Below are 12,518 nucleotides of genomic sequence, written 5' to 3'. Positions count from 1 at the left end.
CAAGGGAGACAGGCAGGAAGAAGGAGAATGAGAAACTGTGACTGTTGGGGGGAGAGTGAGGGCTGGTGTGGGGTGGTGACGGTGATGATGGGAGCAAGACGAGAGAGGAGAGGTTGAGAGAGATGAGGGAGATGGAGGCAGTGGGGGATGAAGAGAATGAACGAGGGAGATGAGCGAGAGAAATGAGAGAGAGAGTGGTGGGGTGACGATTCTACTTAAGTGTAGAATCCTTAGAGTCAGATGGCAAACTCGGGTGTATGATCCCGAAAACCATTCAAGTGTAGAATCCTGGGAGTCAGATGACAAACTCGGGTGTATGATCCCGAAGACTACTCAAGTGTAGAATTCTGACAGTCAGATAGCAAACTCGGGTATATGATCCCGCAAAATACTCAAGTGTAGAATCTTGAGAGTCAGATTACAAACTAGGGTGTATGATCCCAAAAACTACTCAAGTGTAGAATCCTGAGAGTCAGATGACAAACTCGGGTGTATGATCTTGAAGACTACTCAAGTGTAGAATCCTGAGAGTCAGATGGCAAACTCGGGTGTATGATCCCGAAAACTACTCAAGTGTAGAATTCTAAGAGTCTGATGACAAACTCAGGTGTATGATCTCGATGACAATTCAAGTGTAGAATCCTGAGAGTCAGATGGCAAGCTCGGGTGTATGATCCTGAAGACTACTCAAGTGTAGAATCCTGAGAGTTAGATGGCAAACTCGGGTGTATGATCCCGAAAACTACTCAAGTTTAGTATCTTGAGAGTCTGCTGATTGCTTGATTGAGCTTTAGGTTAACTTATCCTAGTATCAAAACAAATCGATTGGTACCTGGGGGTCAGCTGCCTCGGTTTAAAAGTAATCAAATTTGTGCCTGGGGTCAGCTGCCCTAGATTCTAGGTAAATCAGTGTGTGCTTGGGGTCAGCTACTTCAGTTTCCAAGTAATCAAAGTTGTGCCTTAGGTCAACTGCCCCAGTTTCCCGATAAATTAGTGTGTGTCTGGGGTTAGTTGCCCCAGTTTCCAGGTAATCAAATTTATGCCGAGGGTCAGCTGCCCCAGTTTCTAGGTGTTAGCAAAACAGGAATTGCTCAGTCAAAAGGATTATTCAAAAGCTTATTCAACAAGACAAGTATGAATGAATGGTGCTTTGTTGCTATGCGTATGCATGTTGCTACTTATGATGCCTCAATGTGGGGGGTAAGCATGCATGTTGATATGATGTGCTTGTATTTGTTTTCTTTTCTTTCAATGCATGATAATGCATGAATGCATGAATTTTCCTTTTTCTGCACCCAATCTTTGATCTTGGCCATGTTCCCCTTTTTGAGATGAAGGCACCAAAACCGGATCCATGAAATCTCAACACAAAATCTGCCCCAGTTTGCAACTAATCTTAGCTCTTTCACTTTGTCATGAAGGCATTGGAACTGGCTCCACAAAATCAGCCCCTGAATCAGTTCCTCTGAAACTCGTCTTGAAATTTGCCCCAGTTAAACTCATCTGAGGCTAATCTTGGCCATCTTTGCATTCTCAGCAAGGATCCTGTTTGATTGGCTTCTTTAATGTTTTAAAATCAATTTGAAATTCAAATGAATATGCAATCAGATGTCTCACTTTCATTTAAATGGAAGGCTCAATCTTGTATGTCTTACTATGCTTGGCACATAGGAAACAATTTTACCAGTACTACGAACTTAAGGAGTTACTTCAATGGGCTAACATCTTTCTCTTTTCTCTTGCTTTTTATGTATCAACTTCCTAAACTAAATTCCCTGTTGCATCACCACTGAGGGATTCTTTCTTGCTTGTGTCAATCTTTCTGTTTTGAATTATGACTAGTACTTATTAAGTAGTCTAATTAGTATTCCAACCTCAGGGTGGTTTTTAAGACGCGGGACGAAATGTAGGCTAGGGATTTGGGTTTCAACAAGCATAAGGAAACTAAGGCTCAAAGTTCCCTTCCCCAGACAATGTCCTCTGCCCTAGTTTGGTGACGCTTTTTCTAAAGTATTGACCGAACTTGTCTTTTAAACAAGTTGCCTACGTATCTTTTCAGGATTAGGTCATTACGTAGTTCAGACTCAATCATTGAGTCTAACAAATCATTTAAGACAACAGTATGCACCAATCTGGTCAGGACTTTGTTTGGACTGTAATCTTAGCTGAGGGTAATTGGTAAAAGAAGGAAAGGGTCAAATCCGGCTCAAATTTTGTTGTTGTTATGAAGGGTAATCTTTGGTCAGAGATCACATAGGAAGTATGTCCCTTTCTTTTCTTCATTTTTTCTCTTCTTCTTTTTCTGCATCTTCTCTTTTTACTGCATCTTTTGTTTTTCCTTTCATGAAGGGAACTAGACCTGTATTTGGGATTTTTTAAAACTGCCCTAGTGTGGGGTGTGATCATTTGACAGGTTAGCCAAGAAATTAAATGTTTCAGGCTCAACGGGGCTATCAAAGGGTATTTTCTTTTCTCAATTTTTTCTGGGTAGCGGAAAAATGGCTTGCCGTCACTTTGGCAGCTAATTGTTGTCTTACATGATTTGCCAAACCCTTGAAAACCCCGAACCCGGTTTAACTTTTATGAAATGACTTCTTCAAAGAAAATGGTTTAATATTCAAGCTCAAAGAGTTTAACAAATGGTAAATAAAGGTTTGGTTCTTTTTAGGGGAAAACTGGTCGGCCAAGAATGGCCACCCTTCATTTGATCAAAATATAACCATCATACTTTTAAGATACTAATAAGTTTCAACGAGCCAATGTGAAGCTTGATATTTTGTCCTTTTCCTACTATTAACAAGGCTCCTTGTTCATATCCTGTAGTGTGGTCTAAACTTTAGTTTGGAGGCTTTTCCTTCATTTTTTTTTTTTTTTCTTGACCCCATTGAGTGGTTTCCCAAAATCAATTACTAACTCCAAGTCCCTTGTTCTAGTAAGATCAATTCCTGTGTTAGCATGCAAAATGCAAGCAAAAGTGGACAACATTTGGCACAAGACTAGAATGCATTTCATTCAATTCAAATTTCAAGATGATTAAAACAAGATGGAAACAACCCTTTGAGCAGATTTTTCACTACTGGTTCAGTAACTGAACAACATTTAGTCCTTTGATCCGGCGGTGTTAACCACACTCCCCATCATGATTAGGCAACGGGTTTCCGTATATCCTAGGCTTTGTCATCAAACGCCAACCATCCAGTATCTCTCAATGATTGCACCTTGTGTTTAAATGTCCAGTAGCGGTCCACGGTGTGGCCAGGAGAATTGGAGTGATATGCGCACCAAGCATCTGGGTCATACCATTGCGGGAGGGGATGCCGTACAACTATTTCGGGGATTACCGCGATGAGCTTTATTTCGAGCAACTGAAGGAATGCTCTAAATAGGTCATAGGAATTGGCTCCACTTTATTAAGATCCCTTCCTTGTGTCTGAACATTTTGCTGGGCTGGTGTAGGCCTAGAGGGAACAAACTGAGGCCTTGATCCTGCAAGCGCTATCTGATTAATGTTGGGCTCAAAAACAGAATTCATCCTGGGTCCTCGGTTTCGTCTGCCTTGGTAATAATGCCCTTGAATCATGTGGGCTTCCTCATCTTTTTTCTTACCAGTCCATTTCTTGCTTGAACTTGAGTCTAAATCCACACCTTTGGCTTGACCTGTCTTGATGGCGGCCTCAATCCTCCCTCCAGCAGCTACAATATCCATGAAATTATGGGGAGTTGCTCCTAGAAGATGCCCACGGTAGGGGTCTTTTAACGTGCTCACGAACAAAGAGATGCCTTCCCGGTCATCTGCTGGAGGGTTCACTTGAATAGCCTTGTCTCTTCATTTATAGGCGTATTCTCTGAACGTTTCGGTTGGCTTTTTCTCCATGGCCTGCAAGGTTATGCCATCTGGCACCATTTCCATCACATGCAGTATTGAGTCATAAAGGCATTGGCCAGATCTCTCTAGGTGAGAATTCGTGCTCTGTCTTGCTGGATGTACCATCTAACAGCCGCATTGGTTAGACTGTTCTAAAAGTAGTGCATCATCTGTTTTTCGTTGTCTGAGTATGCTGTCATTGCCTGATAGTACAACTGTAGGTGGGTTCGAGGACATCGGGTTCCATCGAATTTTTCAAAGTCCGAGATCTTGAATTTTGGCGGCAAAGTGGTCTTCGGCACTAGGCAAAGGTCCACCGGATCAACAGAACCGAATGAATTAAATTTCTCAATGGCTCTCAACCGCTCTTCAAGCACGTCACAGCGACCCTCGGTTGCGATTTTACTTGCCCTCACATTTGCCATCATCGAAGATACTTCAACCGTTGGAATCCCTGGGAATGGTGCAATTGGAACGAACGGGGGAATGTTTGGTAGTGGCCCTTCTGCGACGATAGGCAGCGGTGCCGATGTTTGCCCATGGATCGGGGTGAACCCAGGAGCGCGGACGGGATCCGTGTCTAACTCGTCATCCTGTATTTGTATAGCCTTCACTTTACTCGTCAACAACTCCAATATCCTGCTCATTTTGTCATTCAATTCCTCCTGCCCTTGTTCTATGCCTAGGACTCGGTTTTCCAGCTGCTCCGCCATAATTCTAACCTTTCTTCGGGTGTTGTAAGGGTGGGTAGAGGTGGGCTCAATGTTGGAATTCCGAATTTCGATTTTGCCTGGTTTTACAAGAAATTGGGTCGTGATTTCTTGACCTATTGGAGAGGAAATCTCATGCATGGATTATGTTTGAATTTATGCATGGATGCATGTAATGCAACCTAGGTAATCATTCAGTCAGAATTCCGGGAAAAACCTATTCATTAATGATCTCGGGACTAATCTATTTTTCCCCTGCAGGGTATCGAGGGAGCTAAAGCTTGAATCTTTCATGAATGAAAAGGGTTTTTTTCCAAATTTTGGTCAAGTGATATGGATGCCTAATGTGGATGCAGTATATCGGTGATAATATCACACAGTTCAAAACAATTTTGTACAAACATGAAAGCACATAGAGAAGGATGGATCTTTTGTCCCAAACCCGGGGTAGGTAAATATACAGGGTTCTCTGTGGCTTTGTCCTAAGTAAAGGATTTTGGATATACATGTGTGGTTAGACTCTAATCCCTATTGACAAAAGGTTCCCAGATTGAGCAGAGTGGTTCGCGGGTCTCCACGAGCCCTGCCACGTGGGGACAAACAGTCTTACACTCCTTTCTAATCTTAGCATGTAAAGTCTAGGTATAGAGCTGTGAAAGTGTGTGAGTTCAATTTTAACCTGATCCCCCTACCTCACATTCATCCACATATTTATTATGACAAACATTCACAATTAAACAAAGATATTTACATGCTTATTCAAGGATACAGAAACAAATATTCACAATTCACATACTTACTCAGCTACTCACACTTAATCAAAGATATGGATGTTAAATGTATGGCACAATACAAAGCATTTTAAAAACATATATACAAAAAACCAGGTCAAATTATGTGGAGAAGGATGAGGTTCCTGTCCCAACCCGAGGTAGGTATATCCATTTGACAAGGCTTTTTCGAGACTCTACCCTAGGGAGGGGATTTTGGATGATTACGTGTGGTTAGGCTCTAATCCCTATTGATAAAAGGTTCTCAAATTGAACTTTAATCCTCCCTCATAGGGGTCCGGACAAAGCCTGTACTGAGTGGAGTGGTTCGCGGGTCCTATCAAGCTTTGCTATGAAGAGACTGATGCTATTACACTCCTATCTAATCCTAGTAGGGAAAGCCCGGGTATAGGGCGTGTGAGAGTGTGTGAAATCATCTTTTTATCCTCTACTCCCTCTACCCCACATTCATCCACATGTTAATTTAAGCTAAATATTCACAAGTAATCACATGCTCTAAAGTATGTATAATTAATCACATGCTTGTCAAATTATTCACGAATAGTCACATGCTTAAAAGTATGTACAATTGATCACATGCTTGTCAAATTATTCATCAATAGTCACATGCTTAACATGGAAACAATCGAATATAATCAAATATTAACACTGTACAAAACATCCAAACTGTCGCGACGTTCCCGAACGCGAACTTGGACAAGGTAAGGTGTAGATTTTAAAAATGATATTTTCGTGGAATACATGATGTGATGGAGTCGCCATTAACCTTTTAGTATGTTAGAACACTTGATTGCTACCCAATTAAGGGTAGAATCAGTTTGCGTTACCAGAGTCGGGCTCAGGAGTTCGGTTACATGAGGGGAAGGTATCAGCACCCCCTATACGCCCATTCTTACGAACGGTACCTAATTAATCGAAAACTATCTTGCAAATCAATTTTAATAAGCCTTTGAAATTACTCCCTTTCAAAAAGTGTCAAAGAAATGCACAAAATAAGATACTATATAAGTATTTCCTTAGAACCGGGCCATACCGTGCTCTGAAGAGCTCATGCCTCCCTTTTAAATCATCACGATGAAAAATTGAGAAAAAAAGGTATAAAAATACGCTCTCGGGATTTGGAAATTTTTACAGAATTTTCTAAGTGTGAAAAATAATATTCTGAGAGATTTTTGGAGTGCATTTGGCGTTAAAAAATTTGCAAAAAAATGAATTTTCAATCTCAAAATATTTTTTATAAATTTTTGCAATTTTCTTGAATTTTTATAACAATTTTTATATTTTCCCCATATTTTGAAATAACAAAAAGATAATCAAAGAAAAACGATGAAAATCAAGTCAAAAATATTTTTGGCATTTTCTTAAGAAATTTTTGAATTTTTTGTGGTTTTCTGAGTGTTATGAACTTTTTTTGTGAATTTTTGAACTTTTTTCAAGTCACTTTTTTCGTGGTGACGGTAGTGAGGTGGTGATGGCGAGAGGTGGTTTGGGGGGAACGACGCCGGAACTGAAGAAGACCGGTGGAGGGGCGAGCGAGATAGGGAGTGAAGCCGGTGACAAACGAGATGAAAAGTTTTCAGGTCAAGCGATTAGAGGGTCGGAGGTGAAGGAGGTGTGAGGATGGTGGTCGCTGCGATGACGAGGCTGGGAGTCTGGGAGTTGTGAAGGATGGATGAACCGTGAGGGCTGGAAGCTGTGAAGGATGGATGAACCGTGAGAGAGAAGACGGTGGAGGATTTGTGGTGTGATGCAGGGGTGAGAGGGTGGGAGATGGTGACGATGAACAGCCACAGAAGGAAGAGAGGGAGTCTTAGAGTGGGGATGGAAGAGTGTGATCTGAGAGAGCCTGAGAGTGGAGAATGAGGGTAGTAGAGGTGAACCTGGGGCGAAGTTTGCAGGTGAGTGGCCGATTATTTGGAGCTCACGAATGACGATGGTGGGGTGACGAGCAAGGGAGACAGGCAGGAAGAAGGCGAATGAAAAACCGTGACTGTGGGAGGGAGAGTGAGGGCCGGTGTGGGGTGGTGACAGTGATGATGGGAGCGAGATGAGGAAGGAGAGGTTGAGAGAGATGAGGGAGAGGGAGGTAGTCTGTGAGGGGGATGAAGAGAATGAAAGAAGTAGATGAGCGAGAGAAATGAGAGAGAGTGGTGGGGTGACAAATGAATAGTGACCAATGAAGACCCCTTTTTTTGTGCGAGTGCAGGCCTGCCTTTTATATAGGCTGTTGGGGCATCTCTCTTACTGTATTTAATTTGCATGTACCCTCGTGCTTTTTGTCTGCACCCATTGTTTGTACTAGCTTCCAGCATCTCCTAGCATTTTGCTTTCCTATTTCCATGTATTTTGAATTTCTGTATTTTGGTATTTGTTTTGTTTCTTCTTTTTGTGTTTTTTGTTGTGATAATAATAATAATAACAATAATAATAATGGTAAACTATTAATATTAGTAAACTAATAATAATAATAATAATATTAATGATCATAATAATAGTAGTAAACTAATAATAATAATACTAATAATAATAATAATAATGGTAAACTATTAATAATAGTAAACTAATAATAATAATAATAGCGCATTTGTTATATTTGGCCTTGACAAAATGGGGTGTCTACAACGCTTATAACACTGTAAATCAATGTTGCTACCATTTCTGCTAAAAATATATGTTGTACGTAAAATACCGAGTTAAACTTCATATCATAGCAATTCACAGTTTGCTGGTGTTAGTGTTTCATGGTCACTGTGTTCATGACCATTCCATGACTTGACCTTCAACCCACAGAAGAAAATATCCCTCTTGAACATCTGTGAAGTGACATCCATTTATATCTGCACACACACCTTCTGGTTCCAGATGACTTACTGACCTAAGCCCAAAAATAATGAAATCTCTTTTAGAACTTATAATTACGAAAATTCAGAGACCATATTCAAAATCACTTATTTTGCATGTAAATCGATCAATTTCGCCATGGAATACAAGAAATTGAGCTGAAGATCCAAAAATAATGAAATATATCTTAGAACTTATAATTAAGAAAATTCAGAGACCATATTCAAAATCACTTATTTTGCATGTAAATCGATCAATTTCGCCATGGAATACAAGAAATTGAGCAGAACTTTTCGGCTCGTCTGTCCTCGTTAACAATGAAGGAGAGAGGAAGGGGAGAGGAGAAAGAATTAAATAAAATGTTACTATGAGCTTTAATGAGTGTAGAAAAAGCATTTGAAAATAAATAAATAAATAAAATGATGTTATTGCACTCTGTTTGGCCCACTAACTGTTGCCTAACTGAAGGGTAATTAGTAACACTCAAAATAAATGTCATGGGTGGTCAATATGTTTTAAGTGTCAGGGGAGTGTTTAGTGAATTTTGCCTTTTTCCCCTTTTTGGCCCAAGGGGTGGGGGACACGGGATTTCCTTGAAATGATGATGTTTTTTGCATTTCCATTGCTTGCTGTTCTTGGAAATAAAGAAATGGTACAAGTTCTTAAAATAGTATACAACAGGTGCTAGGTATGGCTGGCTTGTTTACATACATTCTTCATGTGAATGCCTGATTTTGTTTTTTGGGCCATGGCTATTTGGATGGTTTCACATATTATAACCATCTAGTTTGGGATTTCCCTTCTCCATTGCATATATTATGCATTTTATTTTTGCTTACTGAGGGGAGGGGTGTTTGGGTTGTGAGAGAGGGCCTCAATCACTTTGGTTGTTTGCTTGGGCAATGTTAGTGAAAAAGCATTTTCTTTGTTAGTGTTTTTGTTTCTGTGTCCTCATGCATTGCATTTGATAACACTCTTCTATCTTGTTTCAGACTATTGAGGCTCTAGCATACGTTCCGTCACCTGAACTAGCATTAAGGTTGTACCTTCAATGTGCTGAGGTATGCAATCAGTATTTGGTACTGCAAAAAAAAAAAAAAAGGGGTCAGTGTATTGATTCCAGGCAACTCTCTCAATTCCGTTTGGAGCTTAAGAATTTAATACCAATTTTGAATATATAATTCTTCAAGTTTGAGGGAAAATCTAGAGTTTTGATGAAATCATTTCTTGGAATGTTGAGTCAGACATAAACATTCCTTCATTGCCATCTTATTTTCATTCCTGCCAATGTTTCATTCCTGTCACATTTAAGTGCTCATCTTCTCTTGATTTTATTTTCCATGGAACAATCACAACTTTAATTTTTATGCCTATGAACCATTGTGGAAGGATTAAAAGTTTTTCTAACTTGTATTTGTCTTTTTGCTTTATTTATAATTAGGCTGCTTGTGACTGTGATCTTGAGCCCATCGCATATGAATATTTCACACAGGCTTTTGTGTTATACGAGGAAGAAGTTGCGGTAATTGCCTGTAGACCAGTTTCTTGATTTTCTTGAAGTATGAAATGACTAAATTGGATCATATTTGGATTTTCTTAATTTCTTTTTCCCGAATGGATGTGTCCTGTGTCAATAGGATTCCAAAGCTCAGGTGACTGCTATACATCTAATAATTGGCACTTTACAGAGGATGAATGTATTTGGTGTTGAAAACAGAGATACTTTAACGCACAAGGCTACAGGGGTAATAATATTTGAAATCACTCTGCTATTGTCCTTCTAGTTGTTTCTGCTGAAGCCCTTGCATGATTTGTTTCCTTTGTTCAGTATTCTGCAAAGCTTCTAAAGAAGCCTGATCAGTGCAGAGCTGTCTATGCATGTTCACATCTTTTTTGGGTTGATGATCAGGATGGCATTAAGGATGGAGAAAGGTGTGCTTTGTGCCAGACATTATTGAAATCAATCGAGTTGTTTTTGTACTTTGCTTTCTTCATTAATAATCACTTGATAATTTTTTGTTCATCTTGACATACAGAAAAAAAAAAAAAAAGAAAAAAAAGAAGAAGATTTTACTCGCTCTCCTGATATTAGGGCTCATTTAACTCATTTCTACTTGAAGCTTATATTTATGATTTTCCTTGATGCTCAGAAACTAGGGAAAATGATACGACTTTTGGTTCTTTCTATAATTGCAGAGTCTTGCTTTGTCTAAAGCGTTCCTTGAGGATTGCAAATGCTGCTCAACAGATGGCCAATGTTGCACGGGGTAGCAGTGGTCCTGTCACGCTCTTTGTTGAAATATTGAACAAGTTGGTCCTTTGAACTCAGCAAATTTAATTCGTGCCATTTTTATTGTGTTAGATTTTTTGCTTTTATGATAATAATAATAATAATAATTGTACTTACTATTCATGGGCCGACATGCTTCAGGTACCTTTATTTTTTTGAGAAGGGAAATCCTCAGATAACGAGTGTAGCCATACAGAGCCTAGTAGAACTGATTACCACTGAGCTGCAAAGTGACTCGACGACTGCGGATCCAGCTTCTGAAGCATTCTTTGCCAGTACATTGCGATACATTCAGTTCCAGAGGCAAAAAGGTGGTGCAATGGGTGATAGATACGGTACTATCAAGGTTTAACTTGGTGAAGAACATAAAAGGTGCCTTATTATAAACCAAGACCATGGGGAAACAAGTTGCTATCTGGGGCAGCTGGAAAGAGAAATGGTCTGGCGTAGGAGGGAATCTGGGCTCGAGTCAGAATATGGTCTCTTCTCAACTATGGGAGGGACTGGAATAGCCTTCCCTGTTACCAATCAAATGTCCTGTTTGTGAGTATGCAAATTTTTTCTTTATTTTTCAGAAGTTGGGCCTGTTTCAATTTGAGTCTCTGGTCCACGTGTAACTGCGCGGAAAAATTCTGCCTTCAGAATTCAGGCCCGAAGATCTGTCCCAATTTTCATTTAGTACCTTTTGTGGAATTGGATATTAACAGCAGGGAGTTGATTGCACTTTTGGTGGAAATGATATTAAATCATCATTTTTATTTTTATTTTTATTTTTGCATAATTTGGACTCAATGTGTCTTGGCCTGACATAGAGAAGTCGTTTAGGTGTTTTAGGCATCTTGTATATCAGATCTTAGTTTGGATATGTATGGGTTTAGACAATACAATATAAAATTATATTGAGTTATATTCAAATTCACACGGATGAAAATATGATGATTGAAGCTTGAGTCATTGATAAATGCAATTTGACTTTAATTTTGTTGTGGTGAGATATTGTTTATAGACATTGGGAGGATAACTCGTGTTTGTTGCCATACCAAACGATGGTCGGATCATGTTTGTGGCATGGTGTAAATTAATGAGCATGTGCAATAGGTAAGTCGATGTTTATGGGTAAAATGAGTGGAATACGCAAAACAGCAATCAATTTTTTACCTGCTGCGCTATATACGAACCTTTTTGAAAGGAAAAAGCAAGAGACAAAATTAGGCACATTTGAGGGTCTCGCTGATCCTCCAATCAGGCTGCAGTCAATGAAATTGTTTCGAAAAGATGAATCCCTCAGGTTAATTTGCAGCCATATCATTGGTCAATTAAGCCTAACCAGAGGACCATTCTAATCTTTTACGAAAACTTTATTGTTTTCTCGCAAGAGATTGAATAAAGGTTTGAAGGCTTTCGAGAGGTTTTCCAACAGCTTATTCTGTAGCGCCCATCCTCAAAAGCTTGGTAAAGTGTTGCAAACTTCACTTGTTTGCCCCCGCAACAAAAGAAAGTATTGCTTGGGGTTTGGATCTTAAATTTAAATTTATTTAATTTTTTAATATAATTTTATGTTATATTTTATTTAAATTTAGAAATTGAAATTTAAGCTCTAAAAAAGCAACCAAAAATTATAGTTTTTCAACTGCATTTAAGTCAAAAATAACACATTTAATCACTAAAAAAGCAGCTAGCCTCTATTGGCGAAGAAATATTATAAGACCAACACCACCCCCCGCCACCTTAAAAAAAAAAAATGCAATACCAATTTAACTAACGGTCCACCAGTTCCCTGCAAGACAACCCATCTTCACCATTAAAATTAGAAAGATGAGAAAAAAAAATTTTTCTTTTTTGATAGCACGCCTAAAAGACATATTTAATTGCTGGTTACCAGTACATAATTTGTCCCCTCACCACATTGCTAGGTTTAGAAAAATGAAAAACAAAAACGCCATCATTCTTTTGCAAGCTTTTGGGTCGCAATATGAAAATGCAGTATGGCTGTAACCAAAGAGATGGGAGGCTACCAGAAG

General features: G+C 39.2%; 1 protein-coding gene across 1 annotated transcript in view; it reads left to right on the top strand.

The window, feature by feature from the left end:
- Positions 1–11,451, top strand: part of LOC131161339 (vacuolar protein sorting-associated protein 35B-like) — a 30,442-nt gene extending 18,991 nt beyond the window's left edge. Inside the window, exons 17-22 of the mRNA XM_058117045.1 lie at positions 9,200–9,268; positions 9,649–9,729; positions 9,845–9,952; positions 10,036–10,139; positions 10,404–10,517; positions 10,639–11,451. Of these exons, the coding sequence (XP_057973028.1) occupies positions 9,200–9,268; positions 9,649–9,729; positions 9,845–9,952; positions 10,036–10,139; positions 10,404–10,517; positions 10,639–10,849 (687 nt within the window). The 3' untranslated portion in view covers positions 10,850–11,451. The remainder of the gene's footprint in view (positions 1–9,199; positions 9,269–9,648; positions 9,730–9,844; positions 9,953–10,035; positions 10,140–10,403; positions 10,518–10,638) is intronic.
- Positions 11,452–12,518: the final 1,067 nt, after the last annotated feature.

Source organism: Malania oleifera, chromosome 8, assembly GCF_029873635.1.
Source record: "Malania oleifera isolate guangnan ecotype guangnan chromosome 8, ASM2987363v1, whole genome shotgun sequence".
Taxonomy (NCBI): Eukaryota; Viridiplantae; Streptophyta; class Magnoliopsida; order Santalales; family Ximeniaceae; genus Malania; species Malania oleifera.
This window is presented reverse-complemented; position numbering and strand designations above follow the sequence as displayed.